The sequence below is a fragment of the Orcinus orca genome, chromosome 10 (assembly GCF_937001465.1).
Source record: "Orcinus orca chromosome 10, mOrcOrc1.1, whole genome shotgun sequence".
Classification (NCBI taxonomy): Eukaryota; Metazoa; Chordata; class Mammalia; order Artiodactyla; family Delphinidae; genus Orcinus; species Orcinus orca.
This window is the reverse complement of record NC_064568.1, coordinates 41,725,872-41,752,909: the sequence shown is the minus strand read 5'-3', so window position 1 is coordinate 41,752,909 and position 27,038 is coordinate 41,725,872. Positions and strand designations below refer to the sequence as shown.

The 27,038-nt window shown below is 46.0% G+C and overlaps 1 protein-coding gene across 3 annotated transcripts in view; it reads left to right on the top strand.

The window, feature by feature from the left end:
* Positions 1-27,038, top strand: part of LIMD1 (LIM domain containing 1) — a 73,446-nt gene that overhangs the window by 41,264 nt on the left and 5,144 nt on the right. For all 3 annotated transcript variants that reach the window (XM_049716300.1, XM_049716299.1, XM_004283838.4), the window contains 5 exons: positions 18,962-19,029; positions 21,569-21,631; positions 25,516-25,646; positions 26,260-26,311; positions 26,828-26,896. In XM_049716300.1, the coding sequence (XP_049572257.1) occupies positions 18,962-19,029; positions 21,569-21,631; positions 25,516-25,646; positions 26,260-26,311; positions 26,828-26,896 (383 nt within the window). The remainder of the gene's footprint in view (positions 1-18,961; positions 19,030-21,568; positions 21,632-25,515; positions 25,647-26,259; positions 26,312-26,827; positions 26,897-27,038) is intronic.

Here is a 27,038-nt window from a genome sequence, read left to right as displayed (position 1 = left end):
TGGGCGTTTATGTGGTTTGTTAAAGTTTTTTTGACATGCTCCTCCCTCGGCAGCAGGTGTGTTTGGTTGCCATGGAGATGTGTGCTGTGGGTCTCCCTCTCCCACCTCGGCTCTGCCCACCCAAGGTGGCCAGGCCCCCCGACTGGATGCTCTCAGGAGCCGTTGGCACAGCATGGGTGGGGAGAGGGTAGGCATGGCCTTGGCCAGCAGCCATGTGCCATGTGTCTGGACACCATGTGTCAAGTGGCCTGAATGAGGAGAAGCTGGCACCTGTCTGTGGCTCGAGAGAGGCGGAACAAGAAGGAAGAAAAAAGGTGCTGGACTTGGGGGGTCAAGTGACGTCTCCTCGGCACCTTCCAGGATAGACTATGAGGCAGAGGGAGGCCAGGCTCTGTGTCCTCACCCCAGGCCGTTTTAGGCCCAGAAAGTAAGATTTTGTTCATTTTGTAAAGACTAAATAAATTCCATCCTGGAGTCATGGGGAAACCAGTTCGCCATGTTCACGGCCCCTACTGCTTTTTAGCTGTGTGAGTTGGAAAACGATGGACAAGATACAACCTGCTCCTCCCCAGAAGCCAATAGACCACAAGGGTGCCCTGGTCTTTGGGGTAGGGCTTGGGGGGCAGGCAGTCCTGAGGCTGATGGGGATTATGCCCAGCACAGGCCTGAGCTCAGAGGAAGGCAGCTGGGGGCCGGATGGGGTCCACTGACAGAACAGGGCTGGGATGTGCAGGTCATGGCCAGAACAGGTGACGCTTGAGTGTTGTGACCTAGTGTTTATGTACCTGAGTTGGCGGTGCACTTAGGGAAAAAACACAACAAAAATAAGAATATACACCACTGCCCATCCCACCTTCCCAAAACCCAACATCCATGCCTGTTAAAGGTTGTGAAGGGATTTTATAGTGAAATCTCACACATTTATTTAGACCCCATCTGGGAGAGTCTGTCTAACAGAGTTAGTGAGATCCTGCGTCCAGAACACCAGAAAGTGCCATTTCATTCCTTCAGGTAAATGGAGCAACTAGAAATGAGCCCAGAGCTGCGGGACGGAGGTTCTTAGTGAGTAAATCAGTGATTGGTGATTCATCCATCAGTGAGTTCACACCTGAAGTGCGGCAGGGTTCTTGGTGGTGGTTTTGTTTCTCTTACCAAGTCTAAGCACTGCCTCTGAAATCATGTTAACCTTTTTCATGGACTTTGTATATGCCTCCTCACCAGCCCAGCCTTTGGAGATGCCCAGATTCTGAAACAGTTGAGCCTGAGTTAGGGAGGTCTCCCTTTAATTCATGGCAGGCACGCTTTCTTAAGAGTCTTCTCAATATTTGTAAGTAATTCGCAGGTGAGCTTTCTAGCTTACTTTCGGCCTGACCCTGCCCGATCCTCTCATTCGCAGTAGCTCACTAAATCCTTATTAACAGCCCAGTGAGTTCAGCACTGTTATTACTCTCATTTCACAGATGAGCAGAGGCTTGGAGAGTTTAGTTTGCTTGTGGTTGGTTATATCGATGTTAAATAGCCTGGTTGGCGCTTGAACCCAGGACCGTGTGGACCCACAGCCCTTGCTTGCAGCCACCGTATCAAATTAGCTTTGCTTAGAGATCTCAGGTTCATCTCTGCCTGGGGGCTATGTGACAGCAAAGGTTGGGTTTGGGGATACTTTTGACTTGTGAATGCAGAAGAGTGGCCTTGTACTTGGAATAGGGGAGCTAGAATTCAGTAGTGGGTGGGATGTACCCGTAGGAGAGAAATGGATTAAGGGCTTTGATTAGAGGTCTGTTCCTTTTTAAGGGCTTTGATCCCTGAATTTCTGAGCTGTTGAGTCATCCCAATATTCCTCATCAGATTCAGCATTTGTGTGCGAGCTGAATGAGTCAGCTGGATCTAGGGAAAAAGCTGAAGATCAAGAAAGTGAGGAAGGGACAGTGGGCAGATACAAAGGAAATCAGCGGGTGAGGGTGGAATCAGGAAACGACCAAAATAGACGGAGCTGGGCAAAGGGCTGTGCGGGTTGCAGGAGAGCAGAGGGGTGGCTTTTACTTGACGTGTCATCAGACGGTCACTTGTCCCTCTCCAGCAAACCCAGTTCTGCTGCGTGCACCAGAATTGGGACCAGACTTGGTTTCCCAGGTCAGACTTTGTTGATGCAGTGAGAAGCCATGATGTCCCCGACAGTGAGAGAACATCAGCTTCTTCGTGCCTGTGACATTAAAGGAGTCTGGAATTTTTAAGCTATGTTGTGAGGGTAACTCCAGTGCAACCTGTATCATTAATTGCCACACCTGCATTCCAAACACTTTTCTTATATTTGCACACGCATAGTTTGGGTGGAAATCTGCACCCTTTACTTCAATAATCCCAGACCAACGGTGAGACTCGGTGGTACCCAGTGTGTCCTCAACCCTAAGAGCAGAATGGAGGGTGCTCTGACACGCCGGGGCTCATCACACCCTGATAAGCACATGACGTTACACTGGGTGCCTCATCTGAGACCCAGAACCCTGGATTTAGGGAGTGAGGTCTTTTACGGAAAACTAAGCTTTACTCTGGCACCACAGTTACTGCTTGGGCCTCCTTTGTGCCCTCATCTTGCTAAGGGCATCTCTTCTCTCTTAAATGTTCTGTCTCTCAAACGTTCTCTTAAACGTCTGTCCCCACCTCTGGCCCTGCGATGGTTAATTTTATGTGTCAACTTGACTGGACCATGGGGTGCCCAGAGTTTGGTCTAACATCATTCTGGGTGTCTGTGAAGGTTTCTTGATGGAGTAACAATTGGTAGACTGAGTAAAGCTCTCCCTTATGTGGGTGGTCCTCACCCAGTCAGTTTTGTTCAATAGAACAAAAAGGTAGACACTTCTGGAGTGAGGGGACTTCCTCCTGCCTGACTGCCTGGAACAGGGACACCAGTTGTTTCCTGCCTTTGGGCTGGAGCTACATCATCACTGTCCTGGGCCTCCAGCCTGCTGACTGCAGATCTTGGGACTTGTCAATCCCCACAATCATGGGAGCCAATTCCTTATAGCCGATCAACCTCCCTCCCTCTCTCTGTCTTCCTCCTCTGCCTTCCCCGTATATATACTGGCAATTTCATCTGCACCCAGGCTTTCTGTCAGTGCTCTGATGCCTCTGACATGGACTGTACTATGAGCCACCGTTTGCAGAATATTTGCTCGGTCATCTCACGCCCCTCATTTGCTTCCCAGCCACACTCATTTGCACAAGAGGAAGTGGAGCCCCAGAGCGGTTGCGTAGCTGGTCTGTGGGGGACTGGGGTCCCGAGTCAGGTCCAGGGGGCTCCACAGTCTATGTTTTTGCCACCTCTCTGGTCCTCACCTTTACCGAACACCAGCCCCAGTCCCAAGAAGCTTGTTCCACCTGCAGACATCCTGATTCCTGAAGTCTACAGAGCAGAGGCCCGCGCGTGCGTGACGAGCATCCCAGGGGGTCCGATGCAGTCAGCTGGGATCTTGTCTGTGGCCGTGTGACTGGCCTCACCCCCACCCACTTACCTTCATTTGTCCCCCAGCTCCCTGGCTGCTTTTCTGAGCTCTAGACAGGCACCGTCCAGTAGGGTAGCCACGGCCGCATGTGACTTTTGAGTGCTTGAAACGTGGCTAGTGTGACTGTGGAGTTGACATTTTTATTTCATTTTAATTAATTCAGTTTAAATTGAAATAGCCACACGTGGCTAGTGGCTACCATATTGGACATTGTAGGTAAAGTCTCTACTCCTAAGCCATAGTTCACTTATTAATAAGAAACAATCAGTAAGTTTATTGTTTTTACTTTATGCATCACAAAGGCAATATAGTCACATTGTAAAAAAAATACATGTGGAAGAAGAAAATCACCCATAACCCCAAACCAAACCAAACCAAAATAATGTTGGCTATACCCACATGGACATCATTTTTGCCAGGTTGTCATGACAGTACTTGCTTTTATGTTCTGTTTGTTCCATTTAGAAGTACGTCATATGCTTCTTCCTCATTGCTCTGTGGTCTTCTGTTGACTTGATGACTCAAAGCCAATGCAATCTTCCTGCCAGTTAAAGTTTAAAGGGGAAGAGAATCCTTATTACCACATGAGCCAGGCGTGGATCCTGTGATCAGGTTTTCAAGCACCAGATGCACCTCCGGGGCACTGAGCAGCCTGGGAGTCTGGCAAATCCATTGCCAGGACAGACCGTGCAAGCAGCAGCCCCTGCAGTGTCCACTGTTGGGGGGTTTGCAAGCCGGCGGGGGCCCGGGGGCCCCACTGGGGGAAGACCCTCTCTGTTCCTCCTGTGGATCACTGCTGTCCCTCCTGACTGCCTCAGGTCCTGTTTGCTGCCCTGCCCACCTCCATCCACACAGCTGGCCTTTGAGCACAGCTGTGAGGGGACCACTCCCCTGCTCTGAGACCTCAGCCATTTCTTCTCATGACATCATAGTCTGATTCCTTTACTTGACATTGAACACATTCCTTCAAGTAGTTCCAACCCTTTCTTGTCTGCTCTCTTGCCACTGTCTCCTCCACCCTGTGTCCTTCGGAACCTCCGGCCACACTAAACATCACCCACCCTTTCCTACCCCTGTCTTGTCGCCCTCACACTTCATCCCACCAGGTACGCATCACTCTGCAAGCGATGTCCTCCATTGTGATCTCTGCTGTGGCTCCTCTGATGCAGGTTTCATACACACCTTGTTCATTTACCTGTCTTGTGGTGTTTTGAATTATGATTAGATTGAAACTGTTGGCAGGGGTCTATGCCTCCCCCTCTGTGGTCAGTTTTGTGAGAACGGGGACAGTGTTTAACTGACCTTGATTTACCCTTGATCTGCCACCTTTAGTATAATGCAGGGCACACAGTTAGCACTGAGGAAGTGTTGGAGGGCATAAAGGTGGCATTATCCATTACCCTGTACCCATAAGCTTTCACTCCCCATTCCCCGTCCCTCTTTTTCTAGCCCTAAGCAAGCACTCCTGTATAGATTTGCCTACTCTGGATGTTTCATATAAATAGAGTCATATGTATGTGGTCTTTTGTAACTAGCTTCTTTTACTTAGCATAATGTGATCCAGAGTCATCCATGTTGTAGCGTGTATCAGAACTTCATTCCTTTTATATTTATTTATTAAAGTATTTATTTATTCACATATTTATTTATTTTTGTCTGCGTTGGATCTTCATTGCTGTGCGTGGGCTTTCCCTAGTTGCGGTGAGCGGGGGCTGCTCTTCGTTGAGGTGCGCAGGCTTCTCATTGCGGTGGCTTCTTTTTGTTTTGTTTTGTTGCGGAGCACGGGCTCTAGGCACGCGGGCTTCAGTAGTTGCAGCCCGCGTGCTCAGTAGTTGTGGCTCATGGGCTCTAGAGTGCAGGCTCAGTAGCTGTGGCGCACAAGCTTAGTTGCTCCGCGGCATGTGGGATCTTCCTGGACCAGGGATTAAACCCGTGTCCCCTACATTGGCAGGCGGATTCTTAACCAGTGCGCCACCAGGGAAGTCCCTCCGTTTCTTTTTATGGCTGAACAATAATCCATCGTATGGATAGACCACATTTTATTTATCCATTCATCAGTCAGTGGACACTCGTTTCCACTTTTTGGCCATTATAAATAAGGCTGCTATGAAGATTCCTGTGCATGTTTCTGTGTGGACATATTTTTTCCGTTCTTTAGGATAGATATCTAGGAGTGGAATTGCTGTGTCATATGGTAACTCTATGTTTAACTTTTTTGAGGCACTGTTTTGCAAAATGGCTGTACCATTTTACATTCCCACCAGCAGTGTATGAGGGTTCCAGTATCTCCACATTCTTGCCAGTACTTGTGATTGTCTGACTTTGATTCTAACCATCCTAGTGAGCGTGAAGTTGAATCTCAGTGTGGTTTTGATTTGCATTTCCCTGATGACTGACATGGAGCATCTTTTCATGGCCTATTTGTATGTCTTATTTGGATAGATGTCTATTCAGATCCCTTACCCTTTTTTTTTTGGCTGCACCGAATGGCATGTGGGAACTCAGTTCCCTGATCAGGGATTGAACCTGCGCCCTCTGCATTGGAAGCTCGGAGTCTTAACCACTGGACTCTCAGGGAAGGTCCCCCCTTAGCCATTTTTAATTGGGTTATTTGTCTTTTTATTATTGAGATCTAATGGTTCTTTATATGTTCTACATGTAGATATCCTGTTAGATATATAATTTACCAATGTTTTCTGTTATTCTGTGCACTGTTGTTTCACTTTCCTGATGTTATTATTTGCAGCACAGAAGTTTTAAATTTTGATATAGTCTAATCTATCTATTTTTTCTTTTGTTTCTTGTGGTTTTGGTGCTTTATCTCAGAAAACATAGACCTACCAAATGTCACAAAGATTCATGCCCTGAGAGCTATAGTTTTTAGCTCTTAGGTTGAGCTCTTGGATCTATTTTGAGTTAATTCTTGTATGTGGTTTGGGGTAGAAGTTCAGGTTCATTCTCTGGCGTGTGGATAGCCTGTTTTCCCAGCCCCGTCTGTTGAAAAGGCCGTTCTTTCTCAATTGGATTGTTGTGGCAAATTCGTCAAAAATTCATTGACCCTAAAATGTAAGGGTTTACTTCCGGTCTCTCAGTTTTCTTCCATTGCTGTAGTCAATTATCTTTTAAAGAGATTTAACTAATGAGAACAAAATCTTATTTTTCCATGCAGTTACTGTTTCTAGTCTTCTTCATTCCTTTGTTTAAATCCAGATTTTCATCTGGTACCATTTTCTTTCTCCTTAAAAGACTTCCTTTAGGGCTTCCCTGGTGGCGTAGTGGTTGAGAGTCCGCCTGCTGATGCAGGGGACATGGGTTCGTGCCCCGGTCCGGGAAGATCCCACATGCCGCGGAGCGGCTGGGCCCGTGAGCCATGGCCCGTGAGCCTGCGCGTCTGGAGCCTGTGCTCCGCAACGGGAGAGGCCACAACAGTGAGAGGCCCGTGTATCGCAAAAAAAAAAAAAAAGACTTCCTTTAACTTTTTTTTTTTTTTCCTTTGGTAATGCAGATCTGCCCGTGCAGAATTGTTTCAGCTTTTGAATGTCTGAATTCAGCCGTACTTCACTTTGGTTTTAAAAGATATTTTTTGCTGTGTGTGGAATTCTAGGTCGATAGTCTTTCATTTTTAAAAAATGTTGTTTCACTGTTTTCTTGCTTGCTTTGTTTTCAATCAGAAATCCAGTGCCATCTTTATCTTTGTCTCTTTGTATGTAACATATCTTTTTCCTCTAAGATTTTCCCTTTATCATTGATTTTGAGAAGTTTGATCATGATGTCCCTTGGTGCACTTTTCATGTTTCTTGTGCTTGGGGTTTGTTGAGCTTTTTGGATCTGTTAGTGTATGGTCTTCATCAAATCTGGAATATTTTTGGCCATTATTTCTTCAAATTTCCTGCCACACCCTCCTTTCCCCTTCAGGGACTCCAGTGGCCCCTTGGTTCGGCATCTTGAAGTTGTCCCACGGCTCACTTTAATGGTCTTTTCTTTCTTTCTTTTTTAAAAAATTTAATTGGCGTATAGTTGATTTACAATGTTGTGTTAGTTTCAGGTGTACAGCATAGTGATTCAGTTATACGTATACACATATTCATTCTTTTTCAGATTCTTTTCCCATATAGGTTGTTACAGAGTGTTAAGTAGAGTTCCCTGTGCTATATGGTGCTTTCTTGTTGATCATCTATCTTATATATAGTAGTGTGTGTATGTTAATTCCAACCTCCTAATTTATCTCTCCCCCCCATTAATGGTCTTTTTGTTTTTAGATTCTTTTCCTCTCTGTTGCATTTTGGACAGTTTCTATTGCTATGCTTTTAACGTCATAGATGTTTTCTCCTGCAATGTGTAATCTGCTTTTAATCCCATTCAGTGTATCTTTCATCTGACATTTTAGTTGTCATCTCTAGCAGTTCAATTTGGGCCTCTTAAAAATATCTTCTGTGTCACTGTTCAACTTTTGGGACATATGGAATAGAATAACAATAACTCGTCCTTCTTTACTAATGCTAATGTCTGTCTCAGATCTGGGTTGATTTCCATAGATTGATTATTTTCTCCATTATGGGTTGTGTTTTCTTGCCTCTTTACATGCCTGATCATCTTTGATTGGATGCCACATGTTGTGAATCATACCTTGTTGAGTCGTAGATATTTTTACATTCCATTAAATCTTCTTGAGCATTAAATCTTCTGGGGTGCAGATAACTTATTTAGAAACAGTAATCCTTTCCAGTGTGGTTTTTATGATTTGCTAAGTGAGTTTAGAGCAGAGCTCAGTCTAGGGGTAATTATGCCCCACTCCCAGGGCAAAACCTTTCTGAGTATTTTACTCAGTGTTGCGTGGATTATTATGTGTTTTCCCAGTCTGTCTGGTGGGAATAGACCGTTTCCGGCCCTTGTGCACACCAGGCACTGTTCTCTTTCATCCTTTCGGATGTCTTTTACCCCCAGCGGTGGTTATTTTCTTCATATGCATGTGCTGATCCGTGCTCTGCTAAATCCTCAGAGGAGACCCTCTGCGAATCTCCAGGATTTTTTCTCTGTGCAGCGTTCTTTCCTCTGACTCAGATGATGATGGTCTGGAATAGTGGGCATGGAAAACTGTAAGGAAAAAAAAAGACTGGGGAGTGGCTAGTGAGAAGAGGATTGCAGTGAGGAGTGGGCTACTCAGAGTGTGGTCCTCAGCCAGTGCTGGCCAGTAAGGACAGAAGCACAGAAATTGAGCCTTTTCATAACACTCTCAACAGAAACTGGAAACTTTCATAACAGTTTGACAGAGCATATTGAGGCTTGGATTTCATGTTTCATTTTCCCACATTATTGTGTTTTACGAGAAAATAAGTCTGACAGGTGGCAATTAAAAACAAAACCCCCAAGATCTGGCCCTTTACCACAGGAAAACTGAGAAGGGAACAGTGACCTGGAGGATTTGGATAAAGAGGGAGATGGAAGTGGATGTGACTTTTACCTTCAATAATTGAGGGGTTTTGGGCTTCCCTGGTGGCGCAGTGGTTGAGAGTCCGCCTGCCGATGCGGGGAGCACGGGTTCGTGTCCCAGTCTGGGAGGATCCCACATGCCGCGGAGCGGCTGGGCCCGTGAGCCATGGCCGCTGAGCCTGCGTGTCCAGAGCCTGTGCTCCGCAACGGGAGAGGCCATAGCAGTGGGAGGCCCGCGTACCGCCAAAAAAAAAAAAAAAAAAAAACTTGACGGTTTTTGAAGGAATCCTGGCAACGGTGCCTTATGTCACATGCTTAGCATGAGCCGGTGCTGTGCTGGGCCCCACTGTGATCCCTGATTTTGTCCTCTCCTCAGCACCCTCTTTGGAGGAACCCAGGGGTTTAGGTGCCCAGCCAGCCTCTCACTTGGGAAGTAGCAAAGCCAAGGACCCCAGCCTGAGCTTTTCCACTTTCCTCTTTCTTCCTGTTCCTCATCCCCCTGGGGCAAGATGAGCCTGTGGAATCCAGGTTGATCTGTTCACTGGAGCCGAACCAATTTGGTTGGTTTCTTTCTGTTGCTTTGTTGTTAGCAATACCTTCTAACAGTTATCCTATTCTGGAAAAAGCTGTTTGAAGCAGTAGATCCGGTAGACCTTTGTGGCTGATGCAAGTGTTCTATAGCTGCCCTGGTCACAAGTGGCTTTCAGGGACTTGGAATGTGCTTGTTCAAGTTGAACTGACTTTTTTCTTTTTAAGATTTATTATTTATTTATTTATTTATTAGCTGCCTCGGGTCTTAGTTGGAGCACGCGGGCTCTTTGTTGTGGCGCACGGGTTTTTTCTCTTCTCTAGTTGTGGCGCGCAGGCTCCAGGGCGCGTGGGCTCTGTAGTTGTGGCACACGGGCTTAGTTGCCGCGCGGCATGTGAGATCTTAGTTCCCTGACCAGGGATCCAACCCGTGTCCCCTGCATTGGAAGGCGGATTCTTTATCACTGGACCACCAGGGAAGTCCCTGAACTGAATTTTTAATGTTATTTTATTTAATTAATTCAGTTACATATCAGTAGCCACATATGGGCCGGCAGCCACTGTGGACGGCACAGGTAGAAGTTACCAGTTGGAACGGTGCAATTAAAACATGATCTAAACAATTGCTAGCTTTTACTTTTCTCAGGAAGTATCTTCCTTGTTGGGAAAACCTTGCATTTTTACTTTTCAGGGAGATATTTTAGAAACTGAAATTTGCGGTTAAGTCTTACAGCCAAGGGCCAATTACTTTTCCAGAATAAATGCGTTGTTTCTATTTCTAGAAACAAGGGAGAATGGTGAGTATTGCAAGTTTAGTTTTATTTGTCACATTAAATGGCCAACCTCTCTTTGTGTCATCCTCAGCCGCTGTTTCCTTCACCAAGCTACACTGACTTCATTCACATTTTTCTGTTTTCATCTGAAGGTGCCCCTGAAGGCATATATAAAATATTCATTCACTGCATCTATGGGAAGTGGCTTTTTGGAACGGATTCTCGATGAATCTTTACATTTATTAGTGAATATTTTATAAACTATTGTTGTGATCGGAAAATAAAGAGCAACTTTGAGTACTGTATTCTAAAGCTGTGGAAAAGCTCTTTATTTGGTATATTTTTCTTGTGCATATCGCTATCCGTTTCCTGTTTCAGGGACTAGAAGCAGGATGATTCTGAAACTAGAGTTATAAAGGTGTAACCCGGGCACACCCTCCCTCTCAACAGCTTTATGTTTGATGCTAATTGTTATAGGGATGGTCTAGGTCTTAGCACTTTGTTTGAACAAGATGAATCTCTTCAAGTGGAGATGCTTCTTCAGAGACAGTCCTGGGGCGTAGCCTAGCTCTGTGGTTCTCCAAGTGTGGTCCTTGGACCAGCACAGTCAGCATCACCTGGGAACTCATTAGAAAGGCAAATCCTCAGGCCCTTCCCAGACCTACTAAATCAGAATCACTGGGGAGGGGCCCAGAAATCTGTGTTTTAGCAAACTCACCAGGTGGTTCTGAAGCATGCTAAAGTTTGAGAACCGCTGGCTTAATTTTCTGGTGTTCACGCCTCGACCATTGTTTTATCTTCTGGTGTGTATGAGCTCTGGCATGGCACAGCTGGCTCCAAGTATGTGCCACCATAGGAAGTGTAAGGACAGTGATTGTCACCAACTCATTTGTCACCAACTGAAGGGAGTCGCGTGGGGAAAAGGTGTGATTAGGAAGGTCAAGAATCCACCTTCTTCCCCTCCCACAGTCTGAGAAATACTTGTTCCGGGACAAAGGGATAGTATATTGTGATGGGAAAGGTGTTGACTTAACACTAGTGAGACCTGGGTGCAAATTCCAGCTCTTCTGCTGAGCTTCAGACACACAGCCAAGTTTGCCTGACCACTTTAGCTTTTGTTTCCCCATCTTCAAAACGAAGACTCAGTAAAACTGCATATAATGCGATAAGTGGAGTTAACCTGCTTAAAGCGTGGGGTCACGTTATTGCAGGATTAAGGAAATGACCCCCGCCAACCTCCAACACCCGCCAGCCTGGAATTCTCAGCTGGTAGTGCTGCTCCCGCCTGTCCCTGTCGTGGCTGTGGTCTGGCGCCACCTAGTGGTGGTTGGCTGCTCTAGCTTATTTGTCAATGAGGGTGATTCTGGGTCCTGCACTTGATTGAAACTTTCAGGACATAGGCCGTGATTCCAGGAATTTCCAGGTTCATTGGTTTCTGTTTCATTGGCTAGATCTGGAGTGATTCAGATGGGAGGATACCTTCTCTCTGCCTCCCTGCTTCTCAAGATGAGTTTTCTTGCTGTTTTCTGCCTGGCCTCACTGTCACTCCATGTGTCTGCGGTAGAAGATGGGGGTCAGTCACCAGTCACGTTATAGCCGCTTGGGTGCCATCGCAGGGGAATTTTACAGAATTGTCAAGACAAAGAGATACAACGTAGGTAAAGTGCCCAGTACATAGAAAGTGCTTTAAGAAATGAAAATGCCCTTCTCCGTTCCCTGGTAGGAAGAGAGAAACTGGAATCCACGTGGGGGTGTGCACTCAGCAAGCATTAAATAGTGCGGGCGGGCTCATGGCACAATGGAACAAGCACGCACGTCAGCGTCAGACAGCCTGGCTTCCAACCTGCCCACTTACTGCCTGGGCTAGCCTCTCTGAGCCTTGGAATTTATGAAATGGAGATGATAACTTTTAACCTGTAAGTATGGTGTTTTTATGAAGAGAAGAGGAAACCCAGAGAGCTGGGAGCAACCCTGGGTGTCATTTCCAGTGATTCCCAAGAGTAAGCAATTCCTGCATCTTTGCAGTGCTCCGTGATGTTGACACGTGACAGGTTGTATTTCTGCCTAATTCTTGGGTGAACCCTTTCCGTGCTGGCTGAATCCTAGAGTAGGTGACACGGAGTGGTTTGTGAAACATCTCTGTGAAAGGCATGTGGCAGGTGTGGACAGAAAGGGGGTTAATGATGCAGTGATATGTGTGGCAGTGTTTTCAGACACCTTTAAAACTTCTTTTAGTATATGAAAGTTCTAAATATAGTACTTGAAACACAGAAGGCAATCAACAGATGTTAGTTTTTTCTCTCACTCTGACAAAATGCAAACTAAATATGGGTGTTGGAGCCAGTTTCTAAATGCAGGGTGTCTTTTAAAACTTTAGTGAAAACTGGAGTTTGAGTCCTTCGGAGCAGAGGAAGGTCCCACCTTCTCAGGACTGTGGCGGAGTCTTAAATATTTTTTCTTTTTTTGGTAATAAAGGAAATGCAGATGCAACCTCTGAGCCCTCCCCTGGCCTCTGGGGTCTGGACATGGGACTCCTCAGCTCTGGGGCCTGGCAGCAAAAGGATTTGTCTAGGGAGTTCCCTCGAGGTCCAGTGGTTAGGTCTTGGCGCTTTCACTGCCGAGGGCCTGGGTTCGATGCCTAGTCGGGGAACTAAGATCCCACAAGCCGCGTGGCCAAAAAAAAAGAGGATTTGCCTAGCCAGTGGGCACTTTTTAAAATGATGATCAAAGTGATACCTGTTCATTATCAAAAGTTTGGGGATGTGTAGGAGAGTATAAAGAAGCAAACAACTAGCGAACATTCCCCCCACACCACCCCACATCCTACAGATACCTACCATGTATGTCTCCTCAGAGGCACTGTCATTCTTGGACAGATTTCCTTTCCAGTCTTTTTTTCTTTGAATTTCTTCTTTACATAGTTGAATCTTACTTTTTTTTTTTTTTAACTTTTCACATTATTACGTAAGAGTTTTCTTTTAAAAATTAAGAAGAAAGTATTGTTTCTCAGATTAGATACATAATTCCAGAGAAATTTAATCTAGAAATGTATGAAGCAGAAATTTCTCTCATACCATCTTCAGTGTACTAAATACTAGAAAAAAATTTTAAATATTGAAAAGTATAAAGTGGTAAGTGAAATTTCCCTTTAATACAACCTGACAGTGCTATATAAGATACGTTTTAAAAAGAAAATTATAAAATAGGAAGTGAAATTTCCCTGTAACACCATCAGCCAGTGCTCACCACTATTAGTTTTAATATGCAGTCTTCCAGTTTTTTTTCATATCAGTGGTGTGTGTGTATGGGTATAGGTTACTGAAATGGAATTATACTATAAATATAGTTATCTAGCTTGCTTTTTTCCACTAACTAATGTAATTTGAGTATCCTTCTATAGTATAAGCATTTTCGAATACCATGAAACACTTATTTGACTGGTATTTTAAATGACTACATATTACATTTAAATGTGTTTTGTTTTATGTGGTCATTTCTCTAAGGCTGCCAATTTGGATCTAAGTAAACGTTTATTCACATTTCCGATTCTTTCCCTAAGCTAAGTCCCAGACAGCCCAAGTGAGTCAGAGATAAACATTTTAAAGTTTCCTCTCCAGGGTGAGTTAATCGTTTTACACTCTCCTCTATAGCTTACAGAAATATGCACTGACAGCCATCACAAATGAATATGACTGTTTAAAAAAATCTTTGTTGTTATCATAAGTGGGAAAAGCTCTTGTTTACTTTGTGTTTCTTACAGCGCTGGAGGGTTCGACACTTTTGTTGCACGTGTGATGATTTTCCTCTATGATTTTTGGAACAGAGGTGATCTACCCTCTGTTAAATCAAAAAGCTAATTCCTGCTTAGATTCTTTAGAACTTCCCTGACCCTGTTCCGGGAACCAGAGCGGGGCGTTCTCCACGCCTTGCCTCAGAAGCCTCACCTCTCTCTAGGAAGTCCTGTGCGTTTCCAGACGGCCTCCTTGCTCCCTCTAGTGGCCTCCTCAGTAGCTGCAACCTCGCTTCCCTTCCTCTCATCAGAACCAGGTCATCCCAGTGGGACGTCCCAGAAGGGAGCAGCAGAGCAACGGCGCTGCACGGACTTGCAGCCAGACGGTGTGGGGATTGTTTTCCTCTTAGGGTGGGCTGTTTGTGTCCTTGTCGCCTTGGCTGCCAGGGAGGGACTGGAAGCAGGACATAAGCTCTCACCGCGAGCCTGGCAGGGACACAAGGTAGAAAGGATACTCTAGTTTCCTTTCTAAAACTGAGCCCTGTGGAATCTTTTTATAGAGGGGAAATTTGTAAGTCAGTAAAGTAATTAAGTTTAACTTCCATGGCTGTCACAGGGTTCTGTTAGTGAACCCTGAAATCACTGAGCTGTAGGTACTCATTCTTGTTATCCTAGTTTAGTTGGGAAATGCTTGTGAAGGTTCTAGAATGAGAACTTCCTAGAACAACTTTGAGGTAAGGACAGGAGGGAAACTTTGGAGAACTAAAGACTTCTAACGTATGCCTCATTGCCATTCACACTCTTTCACTCCATTCAAGTTTGTTTCAGGCAATAAAAATAATATACATAATCATTGCAGAAAAAAACTAATAACATCACCATTTCCTTTACTCAGAGATAATGACTGTGTATGAGCATATAAGTGTGTATGTATATCCATGTCTGTGTACACACACACACACACACACACACACACAGACACACAGATGTTTTTAACCCTATTTTGCAGTATTTTAAATATTTCTCCACTAAATATTTTTGGAAAACAATCTTTTTTTTTTTCTCTTCACTCTCCTCTTCCTGTCAGAAACACATTCTTTAATATGGCTTCGTAATAGTACATAATTTATCTGATAAGAATTAGATATTTGGTTGACACTCATTTCTAAAAAAATTTACTTATTTAATTTATTTTATTTTTGGCTGCGTTGGGTCTTTGTTGCTGCACACGGGCTTCCTCTAGTTGCAGCAAGCGGGGGCTACTCTTCCTTGCAGTGTGCGGGCTTCTCATTGCGGTGGCTTCTCTTGTTCTGGAGCATGGGCTCTAGGCACGCGGGCTTCAGTAGTTGTGGCACATGGGGTCAGTAGTTGTGGCTTGTGGGCTCTAGAGTGCAGGCTCAGTAGCTGTGCTGCACGGGCTTAGTTGCTCCATGGCATGTGGGAATCTTCCTGGACCCATCTTCCTCGAACCTGTGTCCCCTGCACTGGCAGGCAGATTCTTAACCACTGCGCCACCAGGGAAGCCCGACACTCATTTTTTTGTAAGCTGTTATAAATGATGCTGCGATGAAGATCCTTTAAACAATTTGATTATTTCCTTGGGATAAATTCCTGCAGTAGAATTTTTGGGTCACAATAATCCAAACTTTCTAAATTCTGTTGAAATTTGATATTAAATTTGTCTTAAAAAGCTTGTTTCAGTTTCTGCTTTTCCTTGCAGAGTGGAGAGTGTCAGTCTGTCAATGTCATTACTAACACTGTCATTCTTTTTAGCCTTTGCTAATTGGATAGACAAAGCTTGGTATACCATTTTAGTTTGCAGTTATAAAAAAATATGAGAAAAGTTAAGGATTCTTTTATATTCATTGGTCATTCATACTACTTTTGTCATTTCCCCCCATTCTTTGCCCAGTCTTAAAATATTGGGCTGTTAATTGAGTAATTTGCATATTGGGGTTAAGTTCTGTTTGTCATATAGTACAGGTGCTTTTTCTAGCATGTTGTTTGCCTTTTGGTTTATAGTGTTTCACCTAAAGAAGCTGTGTGTGTGCAGTTTAAAAACAACAAGAAAAAAAAAAGCTACAAGAAAGTACCATAGGAAATAACCCTTATTTACGTACCACCCAGAATGCACAAACATTTATCTGTTGTCATTTTGGCTTATTTTTAATAAAGGAAGAAGAATATTACAGATAAAGTGGAATCATGTTGGTTCCCCCTCCCGTCCCATTTCCCCCTTCCCCAGGGCAGGTACTATTATGAATTGAGTGTATGGATCCTTCCAATCCCAGCCTTTATACTATTACCTCATATACAAGTATCAATAGGCAATATATAGGACTAGTTTTTGTGTGTATGTAACTGACATATACACTCTCTCTCATAATAATGCATCGTTGAACAGTTTTCCTCATTTGCATATGAGGATTTTCAGTTCAATTCGTAATGATACATACAGACCTAGTTCATTCATTTTGATTGCTGTTTAGTATCGCATCCATTGAATATAACTCTAAATTCTTCCTCAACGTATTTATCAATTTTTCCATATTGGTGAACACTGAAGATGCTCTGGGTTTCTCAGTTTTCATTTCAGCCCTGCAGTGAACATCCATACATGCGCCTCCTTCTGCACACTGGGGGAGCTTCTCAAGGAGTGTCCCTAGCAGTGTGTTGTGGGTAATGTCAATTTTCAGGTCAACTGGCTCTTGCCAATTCTTCCCAAAGTGGTCAAGCCAATCGACATTCCCACCAGCAGTGTGAAAGGGTCCCTCTTGTGTCTCACAACTTCGCCAAGACAGGGAGTTATCAGACTTGGTGAGTTTTGCCCATCTAGGGATGAGTTATCTTCTCATTGTGGTTTTAATTTGCATGCACTGATTGGTGGTGGAATTGAACATCTTTTTCAATGGTTGTTGCCTAGAGTTTAACAGGTTTTGTAATAGGGAAGAACCTTTGTATTCTATTACAAGTTAATCCTTAAAGGCATGTTGCCTTTAAGCTTAAAGTATACATGATGGCCCATCTCTGGGAACCCTGGCTCCCAGGTAATGCGCATTAAGCTAAAATACCTTTGTTTAGCTCACAGGAAACATCCTTTGTTTAGCTCACAGGCCCACCCGTGAATGGCTGCATCCCCCTCTGGAGGCTGACTGGAACCAGGAAATGTTCGGCTTTACTCCCTCCCCTTTAGTATAAAAGAGCCTGAATTCTAACTCAGGCACGGTGGTTCTTTGGAATAGAAGTTTACCATCTTCTTGGTCTACTGGCTTCCCGAATAAAGTCGCTATTCCTTGCCCCAACGGCTCGTCTCTCCATTTATTGGCCTGTCGTGGGGCAAGCAGTACTAGCTTGGATTCGATAACAGTTTTCTCTTCTCTACACCTTCCTTTGATCTTTTTCCCCATTGGGTTGCTTGTCTTTTTCTTAGGATTATTAATATTCTTTGTATGTTTTAGATACTAATGCCATGTTGTATGTTGTAGCCATCTTCTTATCCCTGACTTGCCTTTCCTTTTATTCCATTTATTGCCCTTCCCTTGGTTAGACTGCTACCAAGACCTCTTAGTCTGAGGCTGAGTTGAAATTACAGTTACGTCCTCAGGGGATGTAGCACATGCTCAGAGCATTAAAACATTCTAGAGGAACCCATCAGAGGGTTGGGGAGACATTGAGATAGCAGTAAATCTGGCAGCAACTAACACCCCGCAAAGGGTCTGACGAGGTCAGGAGAAGGTCAGGGCCTTCCTGTTAAGCTTAGTATAGAGGCAGGCAAGTGGATGGTCAGTGCATGGAAATCCTTACCGTGCTCAAGTCAAAGACAGTTGCCTGTATTTTCTTGTAACAGCTTTTGTTTTTCGCACTGAGGTCTTTAGTCCATCTGGAGTTTTTTGCTTTTGTAGTTTCATTTATTTCTTTTTGTGGATTTTCCCCTACATTGATGCTTTCAGAGTCCTCTCTGAGCTCCGATGAGTCTTCATCAGCAACCTCTCCCTCGTTACCTTGTGCTCTTTGCCTGCTCTGGGGCGTCACAGGCAAGGACACCCATTGTGTAGGGAGGGGACTTCTCTGTGTCTCAAGCACCATCAATATTTTCGACATCGGTGATTTTGGTTTCAGGTGACTTTAGGCCTAAGGAGCTTGATTCCACTAGTGTTTAGAATTCATTCAGTTTTTGAAACTTCCACGGAGTCTGTTGGGTGTGATCTGTGCGTGGCCCTGCAGGTATTCTCAGATCTTGGGTTGCTGCTGAATACAGATCCAGGGTCTCCCAAAAAGATGCTTCCGCTTACCTTGAACAGGTGGCCCATTGTGTTTTTCCATAAGGGATGCAAGGAATTGGTACAGTGTGCTATTCTTGTCAGTGTCCTAGCTCTATGGAAACTAAAGGTACATCTAAGGAGTCAAGGTGCTTTGAATTTTTCCCAGTCCCACTCACCCCATTGAGATCAAGAGAAAATAGGAAAAATCATCATCTTTTCAACAGTGTGTGTTTTCTGTCGTTCAGATGAAAAAAGATGTGAAAGTAAGGAAGATAAGAGCTGACCAATTTATAGGAATTTCCTGATAGGTTGTCACCAGCATCCCCTGGAGAATATGTCAAAGGTGATGATGCCCAATGTCTGTGGGAAACGGCAGCGTCACAGGAGACTGTAGCCTGGTATCCCCACATGTGGATGCCTCTGCCATCTCGTCACCCAGCGTCTTGCTGGCTTCTTTCTCAGCAGAGAGGAGGTGCGAGAAGTGGGTGTGGGATGATTCCCAAGTCAGTCTGCCAGGCAGCAACCACCAGGGGACCCTGTCTTCTGGCCTGAGTCTACCTGTTACCAAGGACCACAGCAGCTTTCAGGAACCAGAAACTTTTATCGATAATTGACATTTTTTGCATTATTATTTTGTATTATTATTATTTCTGCTTTAAAAGATTTTGCCTTTCTTTTCTCTTTTTTCACTGCATATTAACATTTTCTGTTTACCCTGCCTTTGTGTTTTTTCCTTAGGCCGGAAGCTGAGAGGAAAAGCCTTTTATTTTGTCAATGGCAAAGTGTTTTGTGAGGAAGACTTCCTGGTGAGTTTGTCACCCAAGCTTCCCCTCCTTTCAGTCCTGCCCTGAGTCAGGCAGGGAGCGTGCAGAGAAGCTGGGCTAAGCAGAAGAAGGTGGTTTCTCTCTGTGGTCCCTAGTGCTGTCTGGAAGCTGCACTGCTGGAGAAAGGTGTCCTGACTTTCCTTCTGCAGAAGCATGGGGTGGCCCACGTTCCCAGGCAAATGACAAACTGCAGAGCTTTGTGCTTTGCGGGGACTTGGGGGTTGCGCAGCGTGTCCTCCTGTGCTTTGCCTATTTCTGCCTTCTCCACCCAGCTCTTAACTCTCACTCTGGGACCTGGGCCCCCTTACTTTTCTCATCCTGCCTGCCTCTCCCACGCACTGAAAGTCTGTCCATGTGCCAGTGACTCCCACGTCTGAACTCCGGCCACGTAGGCGCCTCTGAGGCCAGCTGTTCACAATCTCCCTGCCCATCAGACAGTCCCCAGGGTTGTCCCCAGCCCATCCGCCAGCCCCTCCCACTGTACTTGAGAGTCACCTGAAGCAGAAAAGTCCCCTTGCCTGGGAACTTATCTCTGAGAACAGTGTCCTAGGTTCCTCCTCTACCCCTCCGCTTTCCTATCTCTCCTAGAGTGTGGCCAAGCATTGGGCCTGGTACCACCGAGTCCTCCCCAGGCCTGTGTGGCTCGTGACGTCAGCATGGCCCCGCCGGCCCCTCCCTGCTGTGCTGTGTCACTGCCCAGGCCCGGGATCCAGGGTTCAGAGCATGCGCAGGAGCTCTCTGTGGTCTGGGCAGCCTCCCATCTCACTCACTCTGAGGCTTGCGGTTCTCTGCACGCCATGGCCCCATCCTGTGTGCCTTGGCTTGCACTGGGTCCCCTGCTTGGAATGTCTTCACCCTTCGTTTGCCCAGATCACCCGACGGCCTTCACGTTCCCCCACCTCGCAGTGGCTCTCCCCTCCTGTGTGCTGCTGCCCCGGGCTTGCCAGTGGTCAGAGCACCGCGTGTCTGTTTACAAGTCTTTCCCTGACTTGACCGTAACTTCCTAGGGAGGGAGGAACGTGCTGCTTCACCTTTACACCTTCAGACCCTAACACAGTGCCAGGCATGGAGCGCTGACTGGTCAGTGGGACCACCAACGTGAGACCCAGAGCTGGCTCGGGGCCAGCTTCTCTGTGGATGTGTGGGTTGACTCATTATGACTCGTGTTTGCCGGCAACCGCCAAGCAAACCCAAGGAAATTGCTTCCTGCGTGCCCTCAGGAATCACTTCCTCCACACGTTCACTTCAGTCTCCGGCGCTGTGTGTTTGATAGTCAGACGGTGGCGCACCAGAGTTGGCTGTCTCCCAGTTTCACATCTGATGGGCCAAGTGCCTGTCCTGCTCCTGGAGTCTCATGGGCTCTTGGTGGGCCAGGTGCCCACCCCTGGGCAAAATCTTGGGTGCTGGACGACTGCGAGGCTCTGATTGGCCAGGTCTGAGCCAGTGCCTTACCTTGGAACCCATCATGGGGTCAGCCCCACAGGAATCACAGGACCACAGGGTGGGGAATGGGGCTGGATCCCAAAAGAAAATAAAGAACTGTTACCCCTAGAATCAGGAGGAAGTGCTGGGCAGCAAAACCCCACACTATGTGGTGTAGTGTTGTAGAAAATTTCCCTTTTCTTTTCCACCTTCCTTTCCATTACATTTCCCTTATTAAGTTGTGTTTGCAATATTTAAGCTTCTAGTATCTTCCAGTGTGTAGTATCTAGTCTGTTTTCTGAGGTGAGTTCCTCGTTTCTTTCAAGACTAGAGCTGTGTGTGTGTGTGTGTGTGTGTGTGTGTGTGTGTGTGTTTTGGTAAGGTAAGGTAAATAATATTTATCCAGTTTCTTTGAAGCTAATTGTAAAAGGCATTGGCTTTTAAAGCAGACCCAGACTTGAATTTGAATCCCGTCCTTACCCCTTACAGGCTGTGTGACCATGAGAAGGTCAGTTAACCTTTCGGAGCTTCCCTTTGCTTCCATTTGAGAAACGGTGTAATATATACCTTGAAGAATTGTTTTTTTGTTGTTGTTTTTTTTGTTTTTGTTTTGAAGAATTGTTTTGAAAATTAGAGTGATGGTCTCAAACTTGAGTGTGCATCAGAATCCCCTGAAGGGCTTGTGAAAACTCAGGATGGCTAGGCCCCACCCACTGAGTTTCCAGTTTAGTAGGTCTGGGGTGGAGCTGAAGAATTTGCGCATCTGACAAGTTTCCAGGTGATGCCAGGGAACTCCGTTGTGAGAACCACTGGATGAGAGACTGACGCCTCTCTCTGCGCAGCCTCTTATGCAGAGCCTGGCGTGTCATGGGTGCCTGGGTGCAGCTGTTGAAGGCGAGTGGTATTAACATTTGTAATGGCTTTTGTGGCAGAGGATATCCCATGATTCATCACACTGTTGTCCACGGGGTCACGACAGATCCTGTGTAGAGTGACACATCTTTCTGAGAAGTTCCTTGTGTTCCTCATGACTGGCGGGGAAGTAGCAAGATTCCTCTGCCCCGCCTGGGTTTAACTTTCTTTTCTCTTTCCACTGCAGTACTCTGGTTTCCAGCAGTCTGCTGACAGGTGTTTTCTTTGTGGACATCTGATCATGGACATGGTGAGTAGGGTCAGCCGAACAAGATAATAGCATGGTGGGAGGGGGAGGCATTCAGAAAAAAAAGAAATTAATAATTGAGAACAGTGTTTCCTACCTTGATTTGTGGCTACATCTGGTTTTATGAAAGAAGACCCCATGCTTGCTTGCTTGCTTGCTGTAGTAGCACCCGCATTTGGCTTCTACTGGAATTAGCGTCCTTCGCCATCCAGTCCACATGATGTCATTTCTCCTGGCACTGTCTCCTTTGGGCTGTTCATGTCACATTGGCCTCCCTCTGATTTTCTGTGATCCTTGTGGCGTCCCAGGTGAGATGCCAAACGGAGCTGCAGAAATCTCAGCTACTTTGGAATTGGGTGTAGAACGTCAGATAACACAGTTGTTTTTCCCCCATGTTCTTCCCGGCTTGATCATTTCCTAAGATGAGGTCTGGGGGCCCGTTGTTAGTTCTGAGATAGCAAAACAGGGAGCAGGTTTTATCCATTCCGTTCCTCGCTCAGCCATGGTTCTCTGAGCTTGTCCTGGGCCTCAGTGCCTTTATCTTTTGAGTGGGGAGACAGTTCTTCCTTCCTGGCCTCCTTTTAGGGTAAGGTTGTGAGGTTAATGAATACAGAGTTCTTATTTTCTCAGGGATCAAATTGCTCACCATTGGAGAACAGCCCTATCGAATTTCTTTAATATATTGGTCAGAGAAAATCGTTATATAACATTCTACTAGTTGAAAGAGTTAAATCCCTCTCTAAGGTGAGCCATTAATTCCATCATAGAGAAGGGAATTGCTAGTCATTGTTTTTGTTTGTTTGTTTACCTTTTTTATTGAGAAACAACTCAGAGGGTGCGCATCTTAAGTGTACAGCTGAATGAATTTTTATATATGTATATACCTATGTGTAAACACCATACAGATCAAGGTATAGAACATTTCCGACATCCAGAAAGACCCTCTCCCACAAAGATACCCACTGTTCTGACCTCTATTGCCCCAGGCTGGTGCTGGAACTTCATACAGGTGGATTCATATAGTATAGATTCCTTTGGGTCAGCCTTTTCTCACTTAGAAAAGTGTTTTTGAGATTCATCCATGTTGTTGTCTGTGTTGGTAGTTCATTTATTCTCATTGCTAAGTAGAATTCCATTGTATGGATATAGCACCCTTTGTTTATCCATTCTCCTGAAGAGGGGGACTTGGGTGTTATCCAGTTTTTGGCAATTTATGAATAAGTTGCTCTTATGCATGTCTTTGGTGGACATAAACACTCATTTCTTCCGGTTTTATGCTGACAGGTATAAAACAGTGAACCAAAGCTGTCCCTGTTTGTGAACAGACGCTGTTGCCGTCCAGGCTCTGACACCGCACAGCACAGCCTGGCCCTGTGAGCGGTGTCCTGAGAAGCAGCTAAGGCCTTGCTGGGAATGCGGCCCTCCAGCCATTCCGCCAGGGGGGGCAGGCCCAAGCCACACACCCTCACCCCTACCTTCCCCAAGTGCCTGCCCAACTCCACAGGGCTCCATTTCTTTAGCAGATTTTGTCCTTGATTTTAGAGCCCTTCTGACAAACCCACCACATATCAGGCCAACAGTGTCCAAATTTATGAACATGACTATACACTGCTCTTATCTGTGGGTATCCTAAGCCTCCTTTGGGCCTCAAGGTATTTCATTTATCTATTACTACATGACAAGCCACCCCAAAACTTAGTGGTTTAAAACAACAGTGATTTATTATTTATCATGATTCCATGGGTCAGGAATTAGGTCAAGGCTCTGCAGGGCGATTCTTCTGCTCCATGTGGCATTAGCTGGGGTCACTTACTCAGCTGTGTTCAGCTGATGGCACAAGATGATCTCTCACCCTCCAGGCCTCTCTCCCCACAGCTACTAATCTTACTCAGTAGTCTAGCCTGGACTTCCTTTCAGCAAGAGAGAGGAAGTAGCAGCTGCCAATTTTCTTACATCCTTGACTTTAAAATCTCAGAACATCATTTCTTCCTCATTCTATTGATCAAAGAAAGTCACAAGGCCAATCCCAATTCAAGGGAAGCGGGGAACTGAATTTTGGAGACCATCTCTACCTCATGGGATAACATGAAGTCACACTCCTCTCAGACTTGAAAACTTTCAGCGAATGACTGGTAGTGACACTTATTTTTAAAAATAGAACCCTTAATTGCCACCAAGAATTATAATAATACAGAGAAAGGTTCCTTCAGTTACCATTCTTGGTTCTCCAGCAGAATTCAGTTGTGCAACTCTTGGTGTAAATTGTCCGTCTCTGCTCCATCTTTGTTAGTAGAGGGGAATACTCTGGGCTTGGAAGTTGGGCATTTTCCCACATGAAAAAAATTATTACACCTAGTCAGAATGCAGCAAAATGGTATCTTTATCCTACCATACTTCTGGCGCAGTGTGGGTTAAATTAATTTAAGGGTCTCTTTCTGCCAAGACAGCATGAGTCTGGGGGCCACATGCATTCCAAGGTCCAGATTGCCGAGGGGACTCTGAAGCCCAGCCGGTTGTTCTTCCTACTTAGGCAGCTTGGGGGGCCTGGAACATTAGTGAAATCCTAGAGGGGATGAGGAAGCTTGAAAGCTGAGCTTTCAGAGGAGAGCTGGGCTGGCATGACGTCCTCCCGGTGCCCCCCAGCTGCAGTGTGTGAGGTGCGGCATGGCCAGAACACAGCATGGCTTTCCCACAGGACTTACGATGCTCTGCCCAGGTTCTTGTTGGTCCCAAGTCCCCTTCCTTCTGCCTGTCGGGAGGCTTTCTGTGTGGCCCCACTCAGGGATGCTCATGACCATTCCGTACATTTCTTGCCTACGGTGTTTCGGTGCAGGCTTGCTGGTGTTGATTCCATAGTTCTGTCGTTTGTGCTAAGTTTCATAGCGCAGGTAATCACAGAAATGAATCTGCTACTGAGTCATCAGAGATGCTTTCAACTGCAGGTTACAGAAAGCCCAGACTCAACTCAAACCAATGGTTCTCAAACTTTAGCATGCATCAGAATCACTCTATTAAAACACCCATTGCTGGAACAGGGCCCAAGAATGTGCATTGTAAACAAGTTCCCAAGGGTTGCTGATGCTGCAGGTGCAGGGACCATACTTTGAGAACCATTGACTTAATAGGAAAAAGTGTTTTATCTCACCTAAGAGGTTTGGAGGGAGGCAGTTCCATGGTGAGTTAATTTGGTGACTCACTGACACCACCGTAGACAGGACGTTCTTTCCCTGTCTTCTCTCTCCCACCCTCCGCATCTAGGCTCTGTTCTGGTTTCAGGACGGCCTCTTACAGTTCCGGGTATCAGTCACATCCAGATCAAATGATGCCGAGAGGAAGAAGGTGCACGGGGCTTTCTCCTCATTGTGTTTAAAAGCAGCAGCAACAAAGAGGCTTTACTTGCAATTGGATTTGAGATAATCCGGGGCCGAGTCACGGGCTTCTGGATTATCACGCTGCAGAGTCAAAGCTGCTTAGTAGGGGCACCCAGGAGAGAGAAGTTAAGAGGTTTTTCCCAGGCTCTTCCATTTCCTTGTGGAGTTTCCTTTAATCTTTCCATGTATTTGCTGCTTCCCATATCTGAGGTGGAGCCTTTCATGGCCCTGCTTTGCATCATTTCCTGCAGAGAATCATGTTTTTTGATCGAGAACCCTCCCTTCTGGAGGTTTGTGAAGTGCAGGAGAATGATACCATTTGGTTTCCTCCTATTTATACCTGTAACTAGGTTAGCCTTTCCTGCCCCCATCATTGCTTGACTTGGTCCAAGTGAAACTGGGATGAGGGTGGCAGTTGCTCATATGGACCCTCAGCCTGATGTGTCTCTCCCTTCCACTGGCACTGCCTTCCCTATAATCCCAGCTGAGTCCTAACCTCTTCCTGTGCACCCCCAGATCCTTCAGGCCCTGGGGAAGTCCTACCACCCCGGCTGCTTCCGCTGTGTCATCTGTAATGAGTGTTTGGACGGGGTACCCTTCACTGTGGACTCAGAGAACAAGATCTACTGTGTCCGGGATTACCACAAGTAAGGAGAGCCACTCGTGTAAGCCACACTGGCTGAAACTCAGCAGGGTGGAGGGTGGGGACCTGCTGAGGCACGTCTGCAGGCTGCTTGCACTGTTGTCGACAGTGCAGCGAACGTGCAATGGTTTTGAGGGGTGTAGCACGGGCCTCGGGGGTCAGTGGATGCCCGTGCAGACAGGAACTGGTTAAAGAATTACGTTTACTGGAAAAACAGGACCAAAAAACCTATAATCAGATTCCTGACTAGGCCTCTGGAGGAATGTGCCAAGCCCTGTGGCTCCAGCCTTACCAAACTTCAAAAGGCCCTGATTCAGGGCTGGTCTCCACCACCCTTGGTTTGCCTGGGCCTGTATGAGGCACCATGAGGGGGGTAAACAGGTCAGCCTCCAGCCCTAGCAGAGCGAGAGGGAGCAAATGCACTTGTTACCTCTGAGGAACAATCCCGAAGCAATAGTCAGGAGTGTGCCAGGTCTGTCTTTATAGACGAACTAGAGGGATTCATGTGAAGAGTGATGGGTGGGAGGCAGGGCCGGGCCAGCGAGGAAGGCTCCAGGCACAAGTCTCCCCGAAACACCTCAATATGCCCTTCACTGCTTCTTTGCTTCTCCCGCCAGGGTGTTGGCCCCCAAGTGTGCAGCCTGTGGCCTCCCCATCCTTCCACCTGAGGTAAGATGCTTTTTCAGTTCTGCTCCTGGGGTCTTCCAAGAGATGAATATTTCCCTGGGTCATTTACAAGATCTGTGTCCTGTCCTTATACCTTTGTAAAAATACTTCTAAAATCTCAACTCTGAGATAAATGGTGTCTTCACCAAGAAGCCCATTTCTCATTAGCTGCCTTCCCTAGCCCAGTGTCCTTCTTATGCCCTGTTTGTCCCTGTAATTGGGTCACATTCTCTGACTTGATACTAACTCCCAGATTAGATGATGAGCAGATGAACAAGACCAAGTAGGTGGTTTTTTCACTGTTGACTCTGACATTCCAGATGGTAGAACTGCATCCCTCTCAGTTCCTCTCATCTACTCTATGTGTCCTTTTTTCTGCTGGTGTTAGTATCCACTACTGATTCCTGCAGTTCTCCTAAGGCCACCTACTTGCTGCCCCAGAACCCTCCCCCACCCTCCTGGCAGCGGAGCCCGATGGCCCCCCATATAGCCTCTGGTTCTTGCTTTCCTTTGGTCCAGGGCTCAGATGAGACCATCCGAGTCGTGTCCATGGACAGAGACTACCACGTGGAGTGTTACCACTGCGAGGTAGGCCCCTCCCTGCCCTAGAAGGCCCCCAAAACCCATCCTAGAAGTCCAAGAGGAAAGCATCGTGGGTTGATGGAGGCAGGATGTGGGCAAGGGGCTGCCCTCCAGAGCTGACAGAAGAAGTGGGGTGAAGCCTGATTTG